The sequence below is a fragment of the Phoca vitulina genome, unplaced genomic scaffold (genome assembly GCF_004348235.1).
Source record: "Phoca vitulina isolate PV1807 unplaced genomic scaffold, GSC_HSeal_1.0 scaffold10, whole genome shotgun sequence".
NCBI classification, from domain to species: Eukaryota; Metazoa; Chordata; class Mammalia; order Carnivora; family Phocidae; genus Phoca; species Phoca vitulina.
The window spans coordinates 16,396,531-16,422,104 of NW_022589713.1; the positions used below are offsets into that span (position 1 = coordinate 16,396,531).

The window sequence follows — 25,574 nt, forward strand, 5'->3', positions numbered from 1 at the left end:
CTTTGGACCTCAGAAGTAACCTAAGGCTCTATATAGAACAGCTTCAAGAGCAGTTTACTGCTCCAATTCATATACTTCGTTCTATTTCTTATTAATCCCCCACTATGTTTCGCCCTGAGCGAATCCCCATAGATCTTCCCTCTAAACCGTATTTTGTTTTGTTACTCATTCCAGTGTTCATCCCAAAGGCTGTTGAATAATCTAGTGTAGTAAATAAACACAGAAGATTCAGAACACCAAGTCAAAAAAAGCCCACTGTGACTAATATCCCTCTAAATATCACTTGTCTATTCACCCTATCTATAGACTGTTGGAAAACCACATGAAACCACTGTATAAACATAGCACTCTATTTAAATTACTGAACTGGTGGGGTGCCTGGGTGGCTCAGTCGTTAAGCGGCTGCCTTCGGCTCAGGTCATGATTCCAGGTTCTGGGATCGAGCCCCGCGTCAGGCTCCCTGCTCGGCGGGAGGCCCACTTCTCCCTCTCCCACTGCTTGTATTTCCTCTCTCGCTGTGTCTCTGTCAAATAAAATCTTTAAATTACTGAACTGGTTCCATATATATTAAGGTAGACAGTTGGTTTGTGCAATGCAAAAAAATTAGGAAAATAAAGGAAATCATTTAACTACACTTTGTTTTCTTGCCTGAGTTTATCAGTTGTGTGGATGTCATACTTGAACCTTAAAAAATCATACACTCACAAATTCCCTCTACCATGGTTTGTAATACTCAGTAATAAACACACATACACCAATTTAAACTTGGGACAGTAAGCAGTAGAATATGCTTGTCATACCAACCTCAATGATTATTTTGCCAATGTCCTCACCTCACCCACTATTTCAGTCTTCAGTGGAAAGTAGTCCAAAAGCTTTGTTTAATGTCTGAGAAAAGGGACATGACAAATTTGTCCTGGTTTCCTCACCTACAAAACTAGGTGATGTTTGATGGTAGCTACAACTTGTGAAAAAACAAGACAAAATGTAAAATGGATAGGTACTAGAGAACACTTACATCTGTGTCAATTGTTTCAACCTACCGTATGTGGATTCATTTGGTTATTCTAACAAGTTTCTAGCCCTTTAACTTTTAATATTCTTAACTTTCTGAAAGGCGAAAACCAAAACTAACATGAAGTCATGATGTTAAAAAATCATTACAACCGGGGGGTGGGAGGATGCGGTAACCACGATGGGTATTAAGGAGGGCACGTGTGGTGATGAGCACTGGGTGTAATACGCAACTAATGAATCGTTGAACACTACATCAAAAACTAATGATGTAAGATAAAATAAAATGTCAAAAAAAATCATTACCACCTCTTTAGGCTCAAAATTTTCAGATATTCTTTGCAAATTGGATGTTTTGATACATGGAAAGTATGGTACCTAAAATTCAATAAACCTGTGGAATATATGGCAGAACAGAAATATCTTACTGATCTAGGAGGCAATTAAAGAACTTGACCTTTTGTTTCCTATAGAGATATCACTATGTCTAGCAGATTGGAGCCTAACACTTAACTTGAAAATGGCAATGCACTTTTGTTCTTCACATAATCCTAAGAAAGTGTGATTACATTCTCACCAAACCAAAATATTAGAATACATTACAGGAAAAAACCCCCATATTTTCATAAGGATATTTAAAGTTTTTAATTTTAACAATTCAAATAAAATTCAGCTAGTTAACATAAATAGAATAAATGCACATAATTTACAGCCATGTACACAAAATGTGAGAATAGCAAACCTCACATCAATGGTCAAAAGGTATCAACTCTTTTGATTATTTAGCTGTGACTAATAGATCATAATTTAACTGTTCACATATGAGGGGTACACATTCAAATGTTTAGTAACATAAAAACTGAGTGAAACTAGAATTTTCAGTTTCTAAAAGGAATAGCATAAAAAGCAGTGTATAGATTAACAAGAAATATAAGTGCATGATGGAGAAGAGACTTGAGTGGGCAGAAAGTTTGCACATTGTAGGAAATATTTTCATATAATTAAAATTCCTTCTAACTTAAATCATTCAGAAATACCTTTATTCTTAGGAATGTTTAAGTCATGATCAGTAGACAGGCTCAACTATTATATTTATCAGCCCAAAAGGGGTCCCTACAGTACGAATAGTCTGGGCAGAAGAGTATGTAAACAACAAAAGACAGGCATGAACAATGCTAGAAGAATAAAAGGATAGATTGATTTCCAGCACTTAAATCCTTCAAGTTCAAATCAGTATTTTTCGTGACTTAAATCTAAAAATGCTGACATGTTTATACTCTAGTAAAAGAGTAAAACACTCAATTCTTTTAACACCCTGGTCCTAATACAATAATGCTATTCCACAATGGGCATTAGGTTTTAGGAGACAAAAGGCTGGATTAAATAATCTAACAATATTCTATCCTGGTTTTGAAGTGACAAATAAATTACTTGTGAGCCCCATCTAATAAGTTGGTTCCACAAAATTACATACATAATGAAAATTAAGACAAAGCTTTGGTGATAGAGTTTTTTTTTTTTTTTTCCCTGGATTGAAAAGCACGGTATTACACCCCACAGTCACAGGGTTGGTAATTCTCAGATTTGGACTTTTAAATTTAGGAAATGTCTATGAGCCACAGGTACCAAAGTTCTATCTGCTGCTCTGTGAGCATACTCTTTCAGTATCTACTGCTTTAACTTAAGTTCAATTCAATTTCCTGATAAAATTCTATAATAAAAGTACAGACAAATCCAAAGAGTGCTGATCTCTGTACTAGAAATAAAAAGTCTTCTGATAGAAAATAGATGAAAACAAAAGTTTAAAAAAAATTAATCCTTTAAATATGCGTTTTTCTTTTTAAACATTTGCATCAATTAAAAAAATCTCCAAAGAAATGTTCCAGAGACAAACTTTATATACAACTTTTATGGTTTTCTTTTTTAAATTATCTCTGTCACACATAAAGTAAACTATGGCAGATTGTGCTTTGGGAAAAAAAATTAAAATAAGCTTCATTGCTCCTTTCCAGTTGTTGCACAAAGAAACAAAATCTAAGACTCTAAGATCTTTTCTTCCAGTACATAGAGAATACTCACTTTTAAAAGCTGAATATAACGCACTAAAGGTCAACATAAGTTTTATTTGCTAAATACAAACAAGAATAGAATACATGTTCATCCTTGAAGGACACTTACTATGAATTTGCTAACACTAAATAATAAGATGTTCTGTAGCTGCTGGTTTTCATATCATTCTTAGTCATTTGTGGTGTAGTGAGATCATTAACATTAGGGAGAACCTCTGTCCTACATTCAACACAACGTATGTTCATGAATCTCTGCAAGGCAAATGGCACTGTATTAGGCAGTGTAAGTGGCACCTGAAAAGGCAAACACTATAGATGAGACTTGCTCTACAGATTTAAGTTAGAAACCCCTAGATTTCTTTTTTTTTGGCTTGTTTCTCACAATAAATGTCAAAGCTAAAATTCATCATAAAAGGTACGAATAATCCCAAAGGTAATGAAACTAAATTTGCCTTTGGTCTCCAAATAGATTGGAATATTTTTTAATTCCAATCGAAGCACCTCAAAAACATCCAGTTACTGTTGATTATAAGGAGTTAAGAAAGTGAAGGAATTTAAGAGGGCACTGTGTTTCACTGGTGACAGCAGAGATAACTTGCAATGACGTGCTACAATTTTCTGTGTTGGGGCATTAGAGTGTACATAGAATACATAAAACATTTATATTATTAAAGATCTCCAAAACACCGTATCTAAAACCCAGAAAAATGCTTTGAACATGGTTTCTGCCTAATACATGACCAATGTTTAAAAAAAAACCAATCTTAACATGGAATTCTCTACTCTCACCCCTCCTCCAAAAAAAGGCCACAAAGTGCATTCACAAAGAGTCATTCTTAAGATAAAGCCATTGCACAAAATGTACAATTCATCTATATTGAAATGAGTACCACACTGGAGTTTAATTGTAGATGTTTTATACACCAGTATAGCAACTTCCATAAGCAAAAGTCTCTTAACAGAATTACAGCAAACATCTTCATAAGGGCCATACATATATACATTTAAGTATTAAAAGGTACAGTTGAACTCAACAGCAAAATGTAAAAGCTATATCCTGTTAGCACACTTAATCTGAATTAACTTGAATCTTTCTATGATTTACCATTCAAGAAAATCACAGGATAGCATAAATTTCTTGTCAAAAGCAGTTTGTTCATTTACAAACTGTGGTCAATTAGGATCACTACCTGCTCAATCAGATAGCAGAGGGCCCCCTCTTCTATGTTTATACTGCCCCAGATATTTATAATGTCACCTTAAAAAAAGAAACCTATTACGGCAAAGCTGAAAATTACCATTTTCTCTACAAAATAAATGCAATCTATACTGATCTTCTGGAAATAATTCAATGGTTCAAATTCCTAATGTAAAGGCAAACAGAAAAAGATTCAGAAGTGGTGAATTCTTTCCACTTTAAGAAAATGATACCTAGGTATGACAGATGATAATTCAAGTTTGTAACTAATAAATCACTGACAAGACAACCCCATTCATTCACGTATTGTAAAGTTAGAGAAGATATGAGGACGTGCTCAAGTTATTCAAATGGCCAAGAATCAACATTTCATGGTTTCTTCTGTCCCAAACTATTACCACTCAGCTTGATATGTTAATGAACAATTTAAGTGTCCACATTATGCTCAACATCAAGCACTTTTTAGCAGTGGAAACCAAAACATTTTAAAGCTAAAAATACGCAAGATCTTTAGACATTATTTCATTAGTTGTCAAAACTAGTGACTATTAATGCCAAATAATTAATTTTAAAATATTCCAGATCCTCTCAAGAAAATGGGAAAATAATACGAAGGATCTCACTTATTCTTATTTTACAATTTTACAGGAATTACACAGATGCCAGAGGTAAGACATTTATGACTGTCAATACTATCTTTGGATAGTTATAATATTTACACAATTAGGGATGGCTTTGTTTAGAAGACTGGAAAAGTGCTCATGGAACACACACTGTACTCTGACTGCCATAAATCAACAAAATGCAACTGTGTCCTGTGGACATGGTAGAGAAAATGGCAATTTGGAGGCAGGAGTGCTTCTAAAGGCTTTTTCTTAGAGGCAGCCTAGTTTTTTTTTTTTTTTTTCCCTTCACATTACTGAAAAAGACCAAGTAATGTCGTTATGATTACTTAATTCCTACAACCAAACTTCCACTTAGGCATAGTTACATGTTCCCAAACTTTTTTCTTCTGTCCACCATGCTGGCTTCAATACTGCATGGTCCACTGTAATCTTTTGGTCTTCCCTCTTCATAGTACAGCAGCTTGAAGTTGCTATCCATTGAGAAGGTAGACCACCAATTCGTAGGTGGCCATCATAATGGCTGTGTTTGGAATCTGTCTCACCAGATGAGTTGTTAGACCACGGTAAAGAGACCCATAACCTTCTTCTTGAACCACCAAAGACAGTGTCTGAAAAAAAGATCTATATTTTGTTCCCTCTTCACGTAGTCGTGTTCTTACAACTTCTGTTTGGGGGGGAAAAAAAGTCATTTTAAAAGCATTAGTGATATCTTTATTCCCTCCTAATGCTGAGCACATCCCATTTACCAGTCTTTTAAGTGTAAGCTCAGAATAAATATGGGAGTGATTTTTAATGTGTAACTTAACTGAAACTGGTCTTATTACAATAACTCCAAATTTCTAAGACAGCTGGCTAAAATCACTAATTATAAATACTAATTATAAAATTTCATAGGTTCCTGAATGGTTAAAGAATAAAACAAAAGTGTTAGTTGTATACTAGATATAGATAAAAGGGAAAATACATGTGGTAAGGAAAAGGTGAAGAAACAGAAAAGGGAATGCAGGTGGTTATCAAAGATGAATACACAAAGATATGTGAGAAATAAACATAAAAGCTCTTAAGTGGACCCCACAATGAGAAAATAGAATAAATAATCTATTCACAATGGTCCACAGATACCAACATGAAATTTCATGTACATAAGCCTAAAAATGTTCAAAACACTAGCTGTTAGCTAAAAGGCCCCATTTGGGAAGCAACTAAGCAAAAATCGTAAAATTTTAGAGCTCTTAAGAGATATAAAAAGATTATGGTTAGTCCATTATTTCTTAGTTTTGAAAGGTGAGGAAATCGGACTGCTGAGAGGTTTTAGTCAGTTGGGGGTAGAGGTTGGGACAAGAATTCAGCGCTCTCTACTGAAGAGTCTGTTTTTCCAACACACTACTCCTGCTGGGCCTGAGGGAAATGGCCTAGAACTAGAACTATTTTCACCGCAAATGTTAGTATTTGAAATCTCTTGTGTCCTATCTTAAAAACTCATGCCATTTATATATTCCATTCAAAATATTGTTTATAAACTACCTCTTCATATAAAGACATCATCTCACTTGAGGGGACAGGGTGCTGTCTCTTACCCTTAGCAGGCCACAGTTCTAGGTATCCCACTGTAGCCAGGACCTAAACAATGCTGCTCATATTGTCCTCTTTTGACTTCTCTTAAAGAAAGAAGTTAGGAACTTCCCTCAGGAAATGGAGGTGAGTTCACAGTCCAACTTGGTTAGAGTTGGTCTTACTCATAAATTACATTTTAGAGCAAATACTCATTTCCTCCTACCCCTGTTTCATTTGTCTTGATATAGCTTTAATCACAGGGCCTCAGATTTACAAGGATGAATGTAAATGTTAATCAGTGTAACAAAAGTGAAGCATTTAGATTAAAAACCCAAAGCGGGGGTGCCTGGATGGGTCAGCTGGCGTAGTAGCATGCAATTATTGATCTCAAGCCCCATGTTGGGTGTAGAGATTACTTAAAAAATAAAATCTTAAAAAAAAAAAAAAAAAAAAAGACCCCTGAGGCTCAGTCAGTTAAATGTCTGCCTTCTGCTCAGGTCATGATCCCAGGGTCCTGGGACTGAGTCCCGCATCGGGCTCCCTGCTCAGCAGGAAGCCTGCTTCTCCCTCTCCCTCTGCCTCCCGCTCCCCCTGCTTGTGCTCACTCTCTCTCTGACAAATAAATAAAATCTTAAAAAAAAAAAAAAATCCAAAGCAAAACAAACCCCCAACACAACAAAATCAAAGGCTATACTTAAGCAAAACAAAAGTTATAAAAAATACCTCAGCATCTTGCACACAAATTTTTAAGTGATTTTGTTATCTATTAATGAAACAGGCTAACACTATAAAACTTAAAGATGGAAATAAATCATTCATATATACTTATTTGCCAACTTATAATCCTTTGGATTACAGACTCCATTTCAAATTTGGGCTCCTCCACTGACTAAACATGTGTAACCTTCGGCAACTTAGAAAATGAAGACAAATTCTGGTTATGTTCTAGCATACTTAGACTTAAATAGAGAAGGTAAGTACTTTGCAGGAATTTTTTGTAGATTAGCAATAATGTATATAAAGTATCTAGTACACCATCTATATTCATACCTTTTTTTTTTTAATTTGCCCAAACATCACCTGGCTGGAATCTGATGGACTCTGGGCTAAAATGTGATGGTCCAGAGTGCATGCTCAATCTTCATCATGCTACTGTAATATATACTGACCTATTAAAACAGTTACTTACACAGATTTAATCCCATTATGAGCTCCTAAGAACTGTATTCTGTTTTACTAGAATTCAATAAAAATTATAAATGCTGTAATAAATGGGCCATTGGCTGATGTGGGAAAGTATTTCTAAATTAATGGAATTTTACTCCCAGAAGCCCACCTCCTCTTACCATGTGGATAAGCTAGAGTTGTGGCACAAGTTTTTGAGGTGGCAGCAGCTAGCATCATTCCCACAAAATCGGACGCTTCTTTTACAGACTCTTCATCATTTTCCATTGTAGAAGCAATCTTATATTCCAGTATTTTTTGCTTAATACTTTCATAAATAACAAAATGGATAACGGTCTCTGATATGCCAGCATATGATGCAGACATGCCCCTATAAAATCCTCTAAGTCCATCTGTCTGATACACTTTACGAATACATTCAAAAGCACCCATTCGCTTTTCCCCACGGTTCCTGAAAAGCAAAAAGGAAAAATGTTATTTACAAAGTAGTATAGGTTTTTAAAATAAAGTCAGTAAAATATAGTGGAACTATGCCACTCTAAATATAGAATGATCCTCTTTAACTCATGGAGAAGTGAAACCAGAATTTTAAAACATTCATTTTAGACCTCCTGTTCTTTTGTCCTAAGTTTGTCACATTAGATGGGTAACATGTAAGTAGTTTATTTTACTAATGCAAAATACACTACATTAAAAATCTTCAGTTTCATACACTCATTGAAGTTTGTATTGTAGGGATAAGAAACAAAATAGTCCAAATACATTGTGACTGCAGCTCAAGATAAAAACAAGCTGTCACATTACATTGAATCATTAAATCCAATTCTAAGTTGAGAAGATTTCTTCTGCACTTCGTAACATAAAAGAGTGATTGAGACACCAATGATGATAGTACATCACAAAGCAAGGAGTATACTTAATCCAGTACTTGTGCATTTGAGGGATTCTTCCAAACCCACTCAGTTCTTCCCAAAAAACGACTGGAAATTTAAGTCAAATTTCCAATGATCCTTCGAAGGCAAACAGGCCTATCTTTCATGTCAGTATCATGGTGAACAGTGAATGAGGACCCCGAGAGTTACCAAATATTTACCGAGCACTGTGCCCAGTAAAACTTCCTTAGTGCTATTTATAGGCAGTGTATCTACTCTTATATAAGTATGTAATTTCGAGTTTATAAAAATATTACCTTACACTATGATTCTCCCAACAGACCCTTATCTATAAGAAATGGATTTAAATGCTACCTACAGGGAAAGAAATAGAAAATTTACCTATGTATAAATTATATACAACCTGTTTCTGACATAACAAAAACACAGTTAAGACACCCACCTGATAACCCACAAATTCCTCCAGTTTTATGAACTAATTATTGTCTTGAACTAATAACTGTCCTCAACTAATGACAATGAATGAATACTTTCTTTGTTGAATGATCCATGAAACCAATTGTAATCAGTTTCTGCCAGAGACTTCCTCATGAGAAGTTAAAATGCTACAAGTCCCAAAGGGTAATATGCAAACACATCAGCCCTGTTCTTGATTTCATGGTTATACATTAGCATCCTCAAACCAACCTTCAAACTACTACGCCAACCCCATCCCATTCCCCATCACCCCAAGCCTAAGAACTTGTGTTGGCTTGTGCTACAATTGTAGGTGAAAAAATAATAAGAGTTTTAAGCCATACTTTTCTCAGGACCCCCCACAGATCCACCCTACATCATACTGAAGCATAACCCTGGTAGTTTATAATAGTATAATATCAACTGGCATCTTCACATTTCTCTAACCTTTGGGTTGTTTTAACTACCACTACCTTTCAGATCTTTGGCTTTAAGAAGTAAACTTTGAGTTTTGCTTCACGACGCTTAAGATTTCATTTCAATTATCCTGGATGAAACAAGAATTAGAGATGTTTCAAGTCTCCAAATAGCATATAGTTCAACGTGACAGAATGCGGAAAACATATTTAAACAGGCATAATTGTTAATGATTTCTTAGATCAGTTTTATAGTCTATGAGATATATAGACTAGTTCCCAAGCCCTAAAATATAACAGTGAAAATTTGTTACAAGTCTACTCCAGACCAAAAGGCTAAAAGTTTCAAAAGTATTATTATTATTATTATTATACAGCAATAGGATCGTCTCTCTATAAAAGAATTTCCTTTTCCCCATCCTCCATTCTACAGGCCAAGAGGAATTAAGATGGCAAGACTCTAAGCTGTACTGCTTCAGGACTTTGCTCGGTTCCCAAACACGCTGAAGGCCCTAAACTTAAGACCTATGAGGTTTGCACTGACGACTGCTTCTGCTTAAAATGGGCTCAAAAAAAAAAAAAAAATTCCCTGACTATTCCATTTAAAGTTGGTCCCCACTGTTTCTCGGCATAGCTCTAGAACTGAGCAGTGTATCTGCTCAACATACATTTATCACATGAATGATTTTTGCTCCCATAAAGTGGTCATTGATAACAGATGAAGTCTATGAATATATGAGAGCTAAATCCCATGCCAGGCCTCTCTGTATATAGGTTAATAAATTTGAGCAATGATCCTTCAAGATTTAATTTAGACTACTTGATCATATGGGTTGTTTTAACTGTTGGGAGACCAATTATAATCATTCACATAGTGAAATTATCACTGCTTGGGCTAGGCTAATATATATTCTTTTTCTTTCATTTTCTTTTATTTAAAAACACAACACATAATATACTTTCTTCCCTAGAAAGTCTCATATTGCCAACTATTATATCACTTTTGCTTTTGATGGTAGACCCAAGTTTCAAAAACCAAACAAAAAAACAAAATCAGCAGCAAAAGAGGGGAAAGACATGGCTAGATACATGGCACTGAAATCTCACAGATATAAATTTACAGGAAAAAATTAGTTGAAACAACTTTAATTTTGTTTTAATGAATTAACATACCTCGCATCAAGCTGTAACCGAGTCTTTATAAGCCAAATGGGGTTGGTCGCTGTGATTGCAGTAAAACCTAAACAAACATGTTTAAAATGAACTCTGGTAAAAATGAAGAATACACTATTAACTTTAAGGTTTTAAAAATCATACAAATCTATATTAAAGAAAATGTATAAACTATTAATTGATGTATGCTATACACTTTTATTTTACACAACCATGAACATTTGTAGTTTATTTCCAATCTACATTCTCAACTTCTGACCATAACTAAAAAATTATTTTAAGAGCAAAATCTGGTAATATATAAATTCTTCTCCCAACATATTCAGAATATTCTCTGGGGCGCCCTCTACACTCTAAGATAAATTTAGAAACCCATTTCTACAGACAAATATATAGAAATTTGGTGTGTTCTAGGGCTTTTTAGCATGCAAACTCTACAACAGCTACTTGAGGTCCAAATCCCTACGTTAAAAGTGGATTCTACCTAAAGGTCAGCATTTACTCTTTTTGATCTTAGGTTGGCTATATAATAATAAGGACTGTTGTCTGCCTTTATGAATGCTTTATATGAACATATACTTACTAATACTGTTATAATAATGGAATCACAGAAGTAAGGTTTCTGTTAAGGTTAATAGGACAGATCTACTTCTCATCCATTTAAACACATACAAAAACTCAAAAGTTCAAAAAGTTACACATTGGAACTTCCCTCTCACTTTTATAGACATTGGAGAGAGAAATTCAGAGTAGAAGGTAGTTCTAGTTTACTTTAAAACTTAAGTACTATGTACTATCAGTGCAGAAGGGTGGTCTCCTAAGATGGCTCATTCCAGCTAGTAAATTAAGATCTCTGGAACAGTTGTTTCTAGACTAGTGCTATCTTTTACTTTCTAGCTTCCTACTGTTACAGAAAAATAGCTCATGAAATGTAATCTTGATAACGGGAATTTATGAAAATTGCTTCATCTATACAAAACGGGGTTTTAATATATTGCTTGTGAACATTTAAGATCACTACACATACTTCAAAGAACTACTTACATCAAACTGTACTTTTTCAATTGGCCCTTAAATTCAATGAAAACTTACATGCAGAAATGTCTAAGGATCTTAACTATTTTAATACTTTCTATCAAATCATAGGCAGGTGAAGCACATTGTGTTTAGAAAGGTGGAATATAACCAGCACATTTAATATGAGTAAAGTTTATTTCAGGAAGAAAAACGCTGTGGTGCACTTAAAAATAATTTGTTTTTTAAGTTAACATATAGTGCAGAACCAATCATAAACCTTTTCTTGGCTTTCAAAGTCAATATAGGTATATCTAAAATGCAAAATAATTTTACTAAATTGTTTACAAAGCAGAATTTGGTCTCATAGGTTCTTTTCCCTTCTATAATGTCAGATAATTAGCTAACTCAAATTTTATTTCCTAATCCACTGTTTAACACCACAGAAAGAGCCAGATGTCTCACAAAGGGATGCTTAAATTATATCTATTTATAAAACATGAATAATGGAATAAAAATTTGGTTTGGTAACTCCTTTCACTATTTTGGAATAGTTCTATAGTCTCCATTTCTCTCAAGTGTTTTTAATAATACATACAGATGTATAAAACTAGTACGGGAACAACAATTTTGTGTGCGCCAGTATTAAATTAATAAAAATTTAAGTGTTGGACAGGTTATCAGGAATATTTTTAAATAAGAGTTTCTTTTCATATATAAATTCTTGGTAAAAGGAAAGGAGAAGAAAAATATGAAACTGTTGGATCTGTTTAAATATTTTACTTGGAAAAGATTTCTCTTACATGTCCTGGCTTAAATGAGAATAAAGCTAAAGAATTTTTTTTTCTTTTCTTGACCTTCATTTTCCTAACTGAAAAACTCAAACTAAATACATTCAAATTATATTTTAAAGCAAATGTCCACCAGACATCAGTAATCTGGCTATATCCCTTATTTAATGATTCTTTTTTTTTAAACCTAAATATTTGTATTAGCTAAATGTCTGTATAGTAATATTAGGGGGCTTATTAGTGAAAGGCTGCAAAGCAGCACAAGGCAACAAAATATTCTGCATTATTCACGATGGTTTTTATTAATTATCCTGTGGAAATTAAGAAAAAAAATTTGCTTTTCATTTAATTTTGAAAGCCTAAAACTGGGATTCCTTACATCAAACTTTAAAAAAAAATGGCCTGTCTAGGTAAAAATCTCAATCTACTATACTTTATTTGAAAAGATGAACATCAAAGTTTTTTTTTTAAAAATAGAAGTTCTATTCCTAAAAATATTAGTACCCAAGCTTAATACTCTTCCAAGTCACAAAATTCCTCAATTAAAGGCTGAAAAAACTCCATATTGTAAACTTTAAAATATTGTAATAATATTTATAAATATTACTAGAAATGAATTTTTCAAATATCCATGAATAAAATTTTTAATTATTTTCTGTACATATTAATGAACAATGACAGGACGCAAACAACAGGTATTTCTCACTTAACTAAAATTCATTTCCAAATACAAATTAATCTATGGGACAGGAAACACTAAAATTCAGGTCAGAGTGTTGTCATCTTATTGCTCTATAACTGTTACTATCAGTAACTTGTGCTTACTAGAGTTGTTCTGGCTCAACTCTCCCAATAATAAGCCAGCTTTTAATAAAGACACTAGCCTAAATGCCAGCAAACAATTACATTAGACGGATTCTAGGCATAACCCACAGGTTTTTAGCTATTGGTCTTTACCACAGTTAAAACTCTGGTCCTAGAATTTTATGCTTTTACATTCTCTTAACCACAGACACTCTACCTAATAAACTAACTAGACATTATTAAGCTAATTAAACCTATAAAAATATAATCTATTAATTCAAGAAATGAAACAAGTGGGAAGAAGCAAAAATTTATCACTAACTTAATTATATATGGTAAGGCAATCTGAAGTTGGCCAACAGTCAAATCTAAACAAATCTTCCTACTTCTAAGACAAACATACAACGATACTGGGAATAGTTTACCTGAAATTTAGAAATTTACTATTACTTTTTATTTTGACATTTAAATTTTGTGAAATTTTGATAATATCCTAGTTCATATGAATATTCTGAGCACCCTGTTAAACATTAAAACTGACTTAGAGGCGTATGAAGGATCTATTTGTAGGTTAAGAAGAATTAATATTGCTCTAGTCCGTGAAAGCAAAGTGGCAGCGTACTGGCCATATTGTTAGCAGTGCGGTTAGAATTTTATTAGTAATTTTTTTTAAACTTTCAAAATGCAACTTTTATTTGCTTCATCTAAGACTCCATCTGTTAATGTAAACCAGATTAACAGAAATCCTGCTTATAGGAAACTTGCTGAAAATGTCTATTTCATTAAGTGAGTGATACCTGTAGTATTGCATTTTCAGTACTTTTTATTTCATCAAGTTCTGTAAGAACAAAGCCCACCTAACCTTCTAAGAGAAACACATTAAAACTACAAAAAAAAAAAAAAAAAAAAAAATTAAAACTAAAACAGCTTAGGTCCCACATATTCTTACCCTGCATTTATTGGAAAGTAATGGTAGGTATTAAGATCAATGTTTTTGCAAGAAAGTAGAAAGCTAAGTATCAACAGACAAGAGAATAGAAAGCACTGTATTAGACTTTTAAAATATGTTACGCTAAGCAAAGAGAACTACTATTTTTCCTAAAAGTTGTAGGATGGTATGATACCATTTACAACTATGTATATCTTAAATACTGTCATCAAATTCTTTCGAGGTCAAGGCTATTATGGCCAAGCTGAAGACCCCAGGCTTTTATTACACGATGACTGAAAAGTTACCCCATTCTTCCTTCTAGAAGGAATATTCTAAAGGGATCAGAATTAAAGTTTATGAAATACTCAGAATGCACATACAAATTCAGGAAATAAAAGCTCATTTCCCGCCTTCTATTCATTCCACAGCTATTATAAATTCCCAGGGTGTGTTTCTTATAACTAGAGGCTGCAAGAGACGCTCAGATCAGTACTCACGAGGTTTAAGTTAGTCCATATTTCTACAGGAAGTGACCTGCGGATGGGGAGCATGAGATGACACGATCTCACTCTTTTCTCGGGAGAAATGTACAGTAAATGCCTAAAATAGACACAGGCTTTTCTGTATCATAACAACAAGCAGTGACCTCATCAGAAACATGTGTACAAAATGAATCCCATTGGAAGGATTTCAGAAATATTTACTGTGAGATCTAACTTTTTTTTGAAAATTTTAAGTTAAAAAACAAAAAGGAATATCAGAATGGGCCATAAGTAAAAAAAAAAAAAAAAAATGCACCGAGTACTGAAAATTCTGCCATCTGCAGCAGTTTCAGAGTCCAAATACTTACCTAAAGACGAATTTTGCCTTAAAGAAAAAATGCTAACCTTGTCAATGGGGGAATCTAAGAAAATATTTAGAAGGGATTATCATATCCCATTTTCCTAATCATTACCTACCATGATCAAAGGTGAAATCACAATTTTCTATACTTTCTTAGTAAAGCTTTTTTTCTTAGTAAATCTTAAAAAAAACAAACAAAAAACCCCCAGAATATTTCGAGTAACATTTTGTAATTATTTATAATTTTTTTTATATTAAAGTATATGTTGCTACAATTGTACCTTTCACCTTTTGCACTATGGCCAATAATATTGCACATCCATTTTTATGGAATATTTTGGATTATTTTGTATTTAATTTCTTGTGTTCTACAAAACAAAAAACAGGAAGAATGTTTATATACAAACACAGAAAACATCTGTCCAACCACCCATTTGACTGAATAAACTGCCATGGACAAATAAAATATTAAAAAATATATAGGCAAGACAAAATTTCTCTTTAATGAGTAAAAACTTAACCTTTAATAATAAACTTTAAGTCAAACAGAAAAATGTATCTTGAAAAGTACAGTGAATGCTATAAGCAAATAAAACCCACCAGGTATGTAGTATATGTTAAAAGATTACATTATTGGTGTTTTAAAAATTAAGCAGTAACTGTCCGAATATATAATCCAATAAAAATCAGAATTCTTTTCATTTAAAAATCTGTAATGTTGTATATAGAAGTCTGTATGTTCCAGATAAAAATTTCTGAAAACTGGGAATTACTATAAAGCAACCATACTATTTTTTGTATGCACACTTGTGTCTAGGTATATAGAGAGGGATATGCAAGTTCATTTTAACAAAAACATACAAGTAACCTCGATAAAACAAATACTCTCAGTCTAATAAAGGTTACATGTAGAGAAGGAAAAAAAAAAGCAGGTAAAACAGAGTCAACATTACTTAATTTTATTAGCCTTCCAAGTGGAAATAATTTTTCAATTTATACCTCTAAATTTAGGTTTATAAATTCTTATAGTATTCCCTTGAAACACTACAACAAACCACAATAAGATCCACTTCAAATAAACTGTCATTTTGATTAAAAAAAAAAAAAAAAAAAAAAGGTTTACTACCTAAACACTTGAGTTCATATGGATAAAATGCAAAATCAACTGGCTACCTGGAATAAAAATTATGTACAAGGTCTGTTACTAAAATCCTTAATGTGTGTGTTGTTTGATGTGGCAAAATCTTGCAGGCAATATCATTAAACAGTCTATTTTAGTGCACTTTCTGATACCAAGATGACAAGGTTAGCATTTTTTTAATAGCCAGTTAAAAAACGATTTTTCACATGACTGCTTCTAAGCACTTTGCACCCCCAATTCATATTTAGAAGACTTCTAAAAATGACCCTGAAGAAAAACCAGAGCAATCTGGTCTAGATAATTTCAAGAATGAAGGGGGCAAAAGGCTACCTTAATGACTTTGCATGGGACCATTCAGTTTCACCAACCACGTAGTTATGTATAAAAACTGCGAAGCTATGTGTTAATGCTCATGAATAGTGCAAGGAAGCTCTCTGAAAGCACAATTCTCAGAAAAATTTAACTGCAAACAAATGGAAGAAGTATTTTCAAATTACACAATAAGAATATAATGCAATAATCTCTGAGCAATGATAAGACCATCAATTTACAAATTCAAGGAATTCAAGGTGGAAAATAGTATCAATATAAAAACAAACTATGAGTTGACATTTGTACACATTTGAGAGAAAAGTGCAAAATGACAATTCCACTGAAATTACATGATACAAAAATAGTAATAAATTCTGATGAGATGTTCTAATGAAAAAAGATGTTCCATTGGGAATTAAGATATTCTGAAACCCTAAATTTGCACTACTGAATATATAACTATCCTCAACTAAAAATGACTGCTCATCTACTTTCTTCATCTTCCAAAACAAACAAACAAAAAGATTAACATTTCTTTAATAATTTTCTGGGGTTAAAAAACAAACACTGGTAATCCAGAAATATATTCTTAAAGATCCTAATACAGCAGTTATATAGTTTGAAATTAGCCCACTAATTTTTACCTTATACCCACTCAAATTTGAAGAGGAAAAATTATATCCATATTCAACATCTATAAAAAGTACATTAAAAAAATTTCTAGTTGTAACTAGATGATCTCTATGGTACTAAAGAACTAATTCTCAAAATCCAAATCTTTGTAGAGTAACCTACATTCCAAGGATAAGGTAAGAGAAATTCGCATAAATTATATAACTTGCCCAAGATCTTTCCTCATGGGTAAATGAGAGTATTTCACCACCTTGACCTCTAAGGTTTTTACCTTTCAGCTTTAAAACTTCAATGAGTCAGTGAGCAATTACCAAATATAAAAAGCCTTGAAAATAATTTGTGAGGTATATGGTAGATTATACGGTAGATTGACCTTTCAGAAATTAGTTATTTCCAACTTACACTTAGTTCGTTAAAGTATGTGGTTCAAATTGATCCAATTTATTTCTAAACAGAAAATGGTTAACAGTTTAAGGCACTCATTATTAAACATGTAATTGACACTCAATTTACTGCTCAACAGTTGATGAAAGTAGTAATAATTTGCTTTATAGTCATAGCATAATTTGGAAATGTGAGGTACGGTTAAATATACAACAAATCTCAGAAAACTGCAGAGAATAAACCAAAGGTCACGGCTTTGTCTAACACGCATTGCAACAAATGATTCCAGAACCAGACTGGTCAAATCAATCTCCTAGTTTATCTTTAAGGCAGTACAGAGGCCCAGAACTAGTTGCTTTAATTCAGAATCATATATACTCAACAATGATGTTGGAAAACACTTCTATAGCAAGCATGTACACAGAGCCAGTGCCTAAATTTCAAGTACTATCTAGTGTGATATGGAATGCTAAACATATTTTTCAAAATACATACATGACAGTAACTCTCAGTTATCAGTAATACATCACAAAAATTTCAGCATTTGAGCACAGGACAAAATGAATACTTTACCAAGAACTGCCGGCACATTTCAGACAGAAGCCAAAACATGCAGCAAAAAGGGAAAAGGCACTAACAGAAATTGAGGAGAGAAGAGTAAATTACAGCTGCATAACTTATTTATAGTGTAATTATGGTTGGATTCTTTAAACTGTCAAAAGTCATCACTAAATATTCAGTGGACTACACAAGACAATGTAAACATTATATTACCTGTATGCTATCACAAACCTGATTACAAAAATGCCAACTTACAACAGATTTTAAGTATACCTCCTGATCAAATTTACTGTATATTAATAAATGTAAGAATCATGTATGTAGATGCTAATCAATGAAAAGCACACTGTCTTAACTATATAATGTAAAATCATAATTCAATATTAAGTCTCTAGGTTTTGGAAAATTTTTTGCTTTTTAATATTATATATTCATACCTGCCATTGCAGCTGAAATCATGTGTACCTGGGTAGAATCTGGATCAAATACACCATTCAACTTTTCCTTGCAGTTTGAATAAGCAGCAAAGTATATTGCTCTAAAATAAAGATTTAAATTTTATCAATACGCATGTTGCATAATTCATAAGATTTAAATGACAAGTAAACTGATCTTTATAATTTTAGAGAAATCTAAAAACAAAGTCTTAGCCACATTCTCGTGTAACATCAGGTTAATTTACGTATTTTTTCCATATAGATTCTGAAGCACGTTTTGCATTGACTCATTAAAAGACAAACTTCAATGTAAAGTTCCTCAAATGTAAAGCATTCTCCAACAAAAAGACTCCTACCACCCTGACCCAATACTTTCACAGCAACTGACTGAATCAACCAAAAACTATTTGTATAAGATTTTGATGTTTGGAAACATATGAATAAGGCTGGAAGGCTTATGTAATGGTAAGGTTAAACACACTTGAGTAAATATGGTATGAGAACTTAAAAAAATGGCTAAATATATAATTAGTTGATATTAATACAAAGATAATACCTTTAACATATAATATGTATGTTATATATATATAAAATATACTTTTCTTTAAGTGGGGAGAGGGTGGTAGAACTGACCGAATTCATCAAGGTATGTTAAACAATTGAGATACCGTGGTATACTCTAATCTATATTATACACACAGAGTAGTTCACAGTATCCTTAAACAGACAAAATAATTCCAGAAGAAATGAGCCCCATCAGGTCATGCCTTCTGTTTGTAAATATTCCATTAAATCTGTAAATATTTCCCCTCTTAACTTATTGACTATGATTTCATGCATCCCAACCACCTCTTCATTGTTTAGCCTTCCAGGCTTTGAATTATTTGCTTGCAGTATCAAATCCTTTTATTTTTCAACAACCCTGGTTATTTGTCCAATAAGGAATATAACAGGCAAACAAGTACAAATGAGGACAGTTTCACTGTTGTGCCTTTTTTAATGTGCTGAAGAAAAACGGGAAGCTAATATAATTTAAAATGAAACATTCTACATTATGAGCAAGAAAAACAAATAGAATACATTTAATGACAAACTGTGAAGATATATAAACAGCACACTCCTAGAAATGAGTAAGAAAGAACTTTTAATGAGAAGATAGGCAACGAATATATACAGGTAATTCACAGTAGAGATACACAAATGGCAAATCATTACAAGGAGGAGGATGTGACTGCACCCAAAATTAAACAAATGTATATTAAAACAGTGGAAATCAGGGCACCTGGGTGGCTCAGTTGGCTAAGCATCTGCCTGCAGCTCAGGTTGTGATCCCGGGGTCCTTGGATTGAGCCCTGCGCTGGGCTCCCTGCTCAGTGGGGAGTTGGCTTCTCCCTCTCTGACCCTCCCCCCACCCCACTTGGGTTCGCTAACAAATAAATAAAATCTTTAAAAAAAAAAAAATCACACACACACAGTGAAAATCATGTTTAGTCTATTTGGCAAGTATTAAAAGACATGAATAGTAACCAACATGGAGTAATATGTGATAAAGAGTAACTAATTCACTATTTGAGAATAAAAATATGGAATGCCTTTTCAGAAGGCAATTGAGCAATATTCATAAATTTCAAATGTGTATATGCTCTTTTATACAGAAATTCTACTTATAATGAACTATTCTAAAGAAATACACTTGCTTAAGTAGTCAAAGATAAAGTAGCTATGTTCACAAAACTGTTTACAACAGACAAAATGTGGAAATAAACCTAAAGGTTTATCAATAAGGAAATGCTTATTAATGATAGAATAGCCATACTATGTGATTCAACAAAAACTACATATTTTGATGGAAAAAGCTTCAAGACAAATTTGGTGAAATATTTTAATATGATTAAATGATTGTATATGATAATTAAAAGTATACATTTTATGCATTTTACATATACAATACGCCAGAAAAATTAACGGAAGGCTATACACACCAAACTGTTTATTAGTAACAGTTATCTGTGCAGAGAAGTGTAAGTGCCTGTGAGAAGGCATATAACCTGAGAGGTGATGTGTTTAAGATGGAATGTCAACCTTTATGCCATACATTTTTTTAGTTTTTACAGTAAGGATAAACTTTTTTTTTAATTAAAGATTTTATTTATTTATTTAATAGAGAGAGAGAAAGCACAAGCAGGGGGAGTGGCAGGCAGAAGGAGATGCAGACTCCCCACAGAGCAGGGGGAGCCTGATGCAGGACTTGATCCCAGGACCCTGGGATCATGACCTGAGCCGAAGGCCGTCACGATAAAATTTTTTAAAATTTATTTGAGAGAGCTTGCTCGCGCGTGCGCTCGTGTGTGGGAGGGTACACAAGCGTGCAAGTGGAGGAGCAGCAGCAGAGGGGAGGGAGAAGGAGAGGGAGAGAGAATCTCGAATAGACTCCATACTGAGCACAGAGCCCTAAGCCGGGCTCCATCTCACGACCCTAATATTATGACCTGAGGTGAAACCAAGAGTCCAACGCTTAACCACCTGAACCACCCAGGTGCCCCAAGATAATTTTTTAAGAGTGAAAAGAGCCTGGGTGCCTGGGTGGCTCAGTTGGTTAACCGACTGCCTTCGGCTCAGGTCATGATCCTGGAGTCCCTGGATTGAGTCCCGCATCAGGCTCCCTGCTCAGCAGGGAGTCTGCTTCTCCCTCTGATCCTCCCCCATCTCATGCTCTCTCTCTCTGTCTCAGTCTCTCTCTCAAATAAATAAATAAAATCTTAAAAAAAAAAAAAAAAAAAAAAAAAGAGTGAAAAGAGCCCATAAAAAGTTGAAACCCAATAAATAATAAGACATGTATCTAGTACACGGGATACAGAGAGCCATTTTTCACTCTGAATGGGAATTCTATAGTATTTTATTATGGAAGAAGTAAATCTAAGATAAAAGGGTATCAGAGAAAAATGACAAATTAATGTATTAAGGCCTTTCTGGCTCTTTTAATAGGGAATGAAATTATTCTCTTTAGCTTGTCCTCTAATTAGTTTTTTTTTTTTTTTTAAAGATTTTATTTATTTCTTTGACAGAGAGAGACACAGCGAGAGAGGGAACACAAGCAGGGGGGTGGGAGAGGGAGAAGCAGGCTTCCTGCAGAGCAGGGAGCCGGATGCGGGGCTCAATCCCAGGACCCTGGGATCATGATCTGAGCCGAAGGCAGACGCTTAACCACTAAGCCACTCAGGCGCCCCAAACAGGGTTAGTTCTAAGGATCTAAGTATTCCTCTTTCTCACTGTTGGTTCCCTTAGTTTGTTCTTTGCCTTTTGAACTTGGTACAAAAACAGCATCACAATGATTTCACTAAGAGGTCTTCACACAAGGCAAACTGCCCAAGCTTTTACATGGTTACTGATACCTGTTTTTAGACCATGGTGCTTTATCCTTACCATCTTGACTTCTTTTCAGCATCTTCCATCATTAAGCTTGAAACAAGAAAGATTGCCAAGATTTTGTTTAACTTAAAAAAATTCTTTTTACCTGGAAGGAGCCACCCCCACTATATTGGGACCTAATCCTCTGAACAAGGAACGAGGCCCTTCTTTTTCCAAGATCACTCTGAAAGAGAAAAATATTTAGAAAGGAATGTCCTTCAAAGTCTAGTACTTTATTTGTATAGCAAACTTAAGACTTTTAAACCTGTACGTTTCTGCTATAATGCTGTACTGCTCTGGTCAGTTTTTCTTACTTATGAAAATCTGTTTTTCTTGACATAGCATAAATTGATAATCCTAAATGATAATAAAAAGAATCCCAATCAGATTTTTTTCTAAAAGTTTTAAAAACTACAGTATAATTTCTACATTTTTATATAATCATGCTACTCTTATCTTCAATATCCTCCATTTTACAATCTTTACCAGCAAATTCAATTCCCAATCAGAAATGTAGTTCACAGTCTAGTATCTGAGGTCCTTTCTTGATATCAGAGAACTCTCTCAGTAATGCAGCATTATCTCATTCAACCATTCCAATGAAATGGTGTCAAAATCTGGCATGCTAACCTCCTTTAGGGTACTAAAATGGTTAGCCTGTTACCATTTCTCCCTCTATTCAGTTAACATTTACTATACTGAATACTTACTGTATAAAAACTAAGCAGAGTAAAAAGACAGAAAAGAAGGTGAGACACCTGCCATTGAGAAATTTGATGTACACTTGTGGAAAAAAGAATTATATTGAAACAAATAATTCAACCGACTATATTAATAAGCAAATACTATACAAGCTAGATACATATGCCCAGCAGGGAAAGGAAGAGGCATGTCTAAGTCATGGAAGGCTTGCTGAGAGTTATTAAATTAAGCTTGGAAGTGAGAAGAAACAAACTGGAAAAAGTAAGTATTTTAACTTAGAGTTAACAGGTTAGAGCAGTGGTTCTCAACCACCTATATGCTTAAGAATGATTTCTTTAAAGACAGTTGAGCATAATGGTTAAACAAGGGCCTGAGATATGGGGCCAGACTTCTTAATATGAAGACCAATTTTGGTAAATGACTAGCTATAAGAACATAAGGTAATAACTTTTATCTTATCCTTATTTTCATCAGCAGTAAACAGAGAAAAACAGTACTCTTTTTCTGGGTTGCTGTGAGGAATAAATAAATTAATATATAAAGAACTTAAAAGATCATCTGGCTCCCTGTAAGTACTTGATAAATCTTAGTATTATGATTACTACTGGAACATTTGTTTAAAATGCCTATTTCTCTGATCTCACCCTCCAAGTGTTCTGATTCAACAGGTAGAGGACAATGCTCAGTAATTTGCATTTTTACCATGCTTCCAAACTGACTGACACAGGTGATACAGAACCATTTCTGATAAAACCAGATTAGACAGAAGCAGAGTTCGAAATAACAACTTATAGAGAACATTTTGAAGATTCAGTGTTTGTTAGACTTTTCTGTATCATAAATCTCTTTGAAGAATTAAGAAAGGTAAATGTTCTTTAAAGATTTTATTTATTTATTTGAGAGAATGAGAGAGAGCCTGGGGGGGGGGGCGGGGGAGGATCAGAGGGAGAAGGAAACTCCCCGCTGAGCAGGGAGCCCAACGTGGGACTTGATCCCAGGACTCCAGGATCATGACCTGAGCCGAAGGCAGTCGCTTAAAACTGAGCCACCCAGGTGCCCTGGTAAATTTTCTTTAAAAAACTGGGTCACATTGGACTCTGTGCTCCGCAAGTAATTTGCTTGAGATTCTCTCCCTCTCCCTCTGCTCACACTCACTCGTGCTCTCTCTCTCAAATAGATAAATAAAATCTTTTAAAAAATACACATTTGCAAACACAATTTTGCATACAATTTCATGTAATTTATAGACCCTGAAGTTCATCCATGAGCCACCTAGGAATCTAAGAGCCCAGGACGGATTCCTAAAGTTTGTGGTTAAGCCACGAAACACTTCACTCACTAGAATGGTTACAATAAAAGAAGTCAGACATAGTAAAACAAGGGTTGGCGGGGGGTGCCTGGGTGGCTCAGTCTCTTAAGTGTCTGACTGTTGATCTCAGCTCAGGTCTTGATCTCAGGGTTGTGTTATCCCTGAGTTGGGCTCCATGCTGGGCATGGAGCCTACTTAAAACCAAAAAACTGGGGCTGGTGAGGCTGTGCAGAAATTGAAAATTTCATTCATTGGTGATAGGAATGTAAAATGATGCAGCCACTTTGGAAAACAGTGTGATAGTTCCTCAAAATGTTAAACATAAAGTTACCGTATGATGGAGAAACTCCACTCCTAGCATATCCCTCAAAATGAAAACACACGTCTCTATAATAGCATCATTCAGAATACTCCAGAAGTGGAAACAAACCAATGTCTATCACTGATGAGTGGATAAACAAAATGTGAGATATACATCCATATAAAGCAATACTTGACAATAAAAAGATACTTGTTAAAACATGGATAAATCTTGACAACATTATGCTAAGTGAAAGAAACCAATCACAAAAGACTGTGTATTACATAATTCCATTTATATAGAATGTCCAGAATAAGCAAATCTATAGTGACAGAAAGCAGATTAGTAGTTGCCTAGGGCTAAGGGATGGAGGGAGACGGAATGGAGAAAAAGAGAAGTGACTGCCAACAGATAAAGGTTTATTTTGTGATGATAAAAATGTTCGAAATTTAGAAAGGTCATAATGGTTGCACAACTCTGTGGATATACTAAAAACAAATTGTACATTTTACATGGGTTAATTTTATGGTATGTGACTTATACCTCAAGTAAAGATGTTAGGAAAAAAAAAAGCCATGAAACAGATTGCTTGGGACAGAGCCCCTGAGTAGGGTAACAATGGGAATGAGAGTAAAAAGATGTTAAGGCAGAGAATGCAAACTTAGAAGTCACCTACACACTAATGACAGGTGAAACATGTTAAACTAACTCTTACAAGAGGGCCAGAAAAACTGAGAAATTAAAACAAAGCTGAGAGGGATTCCTACTACTGCTGAGAAAAATCAGAGACGGCAAAACCACTGAAAAATAGAACAAAAAATATAGTACTACGGTGGGGAGCCTGGGTGTCTCAGTTGGTTAGGCATCTGACTTGATTTCGGCTCAGGTCATGATCTCAGGGTCAGGAGATTGAGCCCCACACCGGCTCTGCACTCAGCTCGGAGTCTGCTTGTCCCTCTTCCTCCCCCTCTGCCCCTCCCTCTGCTCATGCACACTCCTGCTCGCTCTTAAATAAATAGATAAATAAATATATATATATAGTACTGTCACAAAGGTCAAAGCAGTTTAAGGAGAGGTAATCAGTGGTAATAAAAGTCAAAATCATGATATTGAAATGATCTATTATTAATAGGTAAAATGTTCTATTCTTATCAAGATGATATTATTAATCAGATTGATAATACTCTTATTCATCAGATATTCATCTATAATTATAGCATTTTATTTATTTATTTAACAAGGAGGGAGGGGCAGATGAAGAGGGGGAGAGAGAGAGAGAGAGTCTTGAGTAGGCTCCACGCCCAGCACGGAGCGCGTCATAGGGCTACATCTCACAACCCTGAGCAGAAATCAAGAGCCAGACGCTTAACTGACTGAGCCACCCAGGTGTCCTTATAATTATGGCACTTTAATCCAAAA

General features: G+C 34.2%; 1 protein-coding gene across 1 annotated transcript in view; it reads right to left on the minus strand.

The window, feature by feature from the left end:
* Positions 1–1,348: 1,348 nt before the first annotated feature.
* Positions 1,349–25,574, minus strand: part of SLC25A36 (solute carrier family 25 member 36) — a 38,885-nt gene continuing 14,659 nt past the window's right edge. Inside the window, exons 3-7 of the mRNA XM_032408590.1 lie at positions 21,950–22,027; positions 18,436–18,536; positions 10,585–10,651; positions 7,808–8,097; positions 1,349–5,571 (exon numbers count right to left, since the gene is read on the minus strand). Coding sequence (XP_032264481.1) covers positions 5,378–5,571; positions 7,808–8,097; positions 10,585–10,651; positions 18,436–18,536; positions 21,950–22,027 — 730 coding nt within the window. The 3' untranslated portion in view covers positions 1,349–5,377. The remainder of the gene's footprint in view (positions 5,572–7,807; positions 8,098–10,584; positions 10,652–18,435; positions 18,537–21,949; positions 22,028–25,574) is intronic.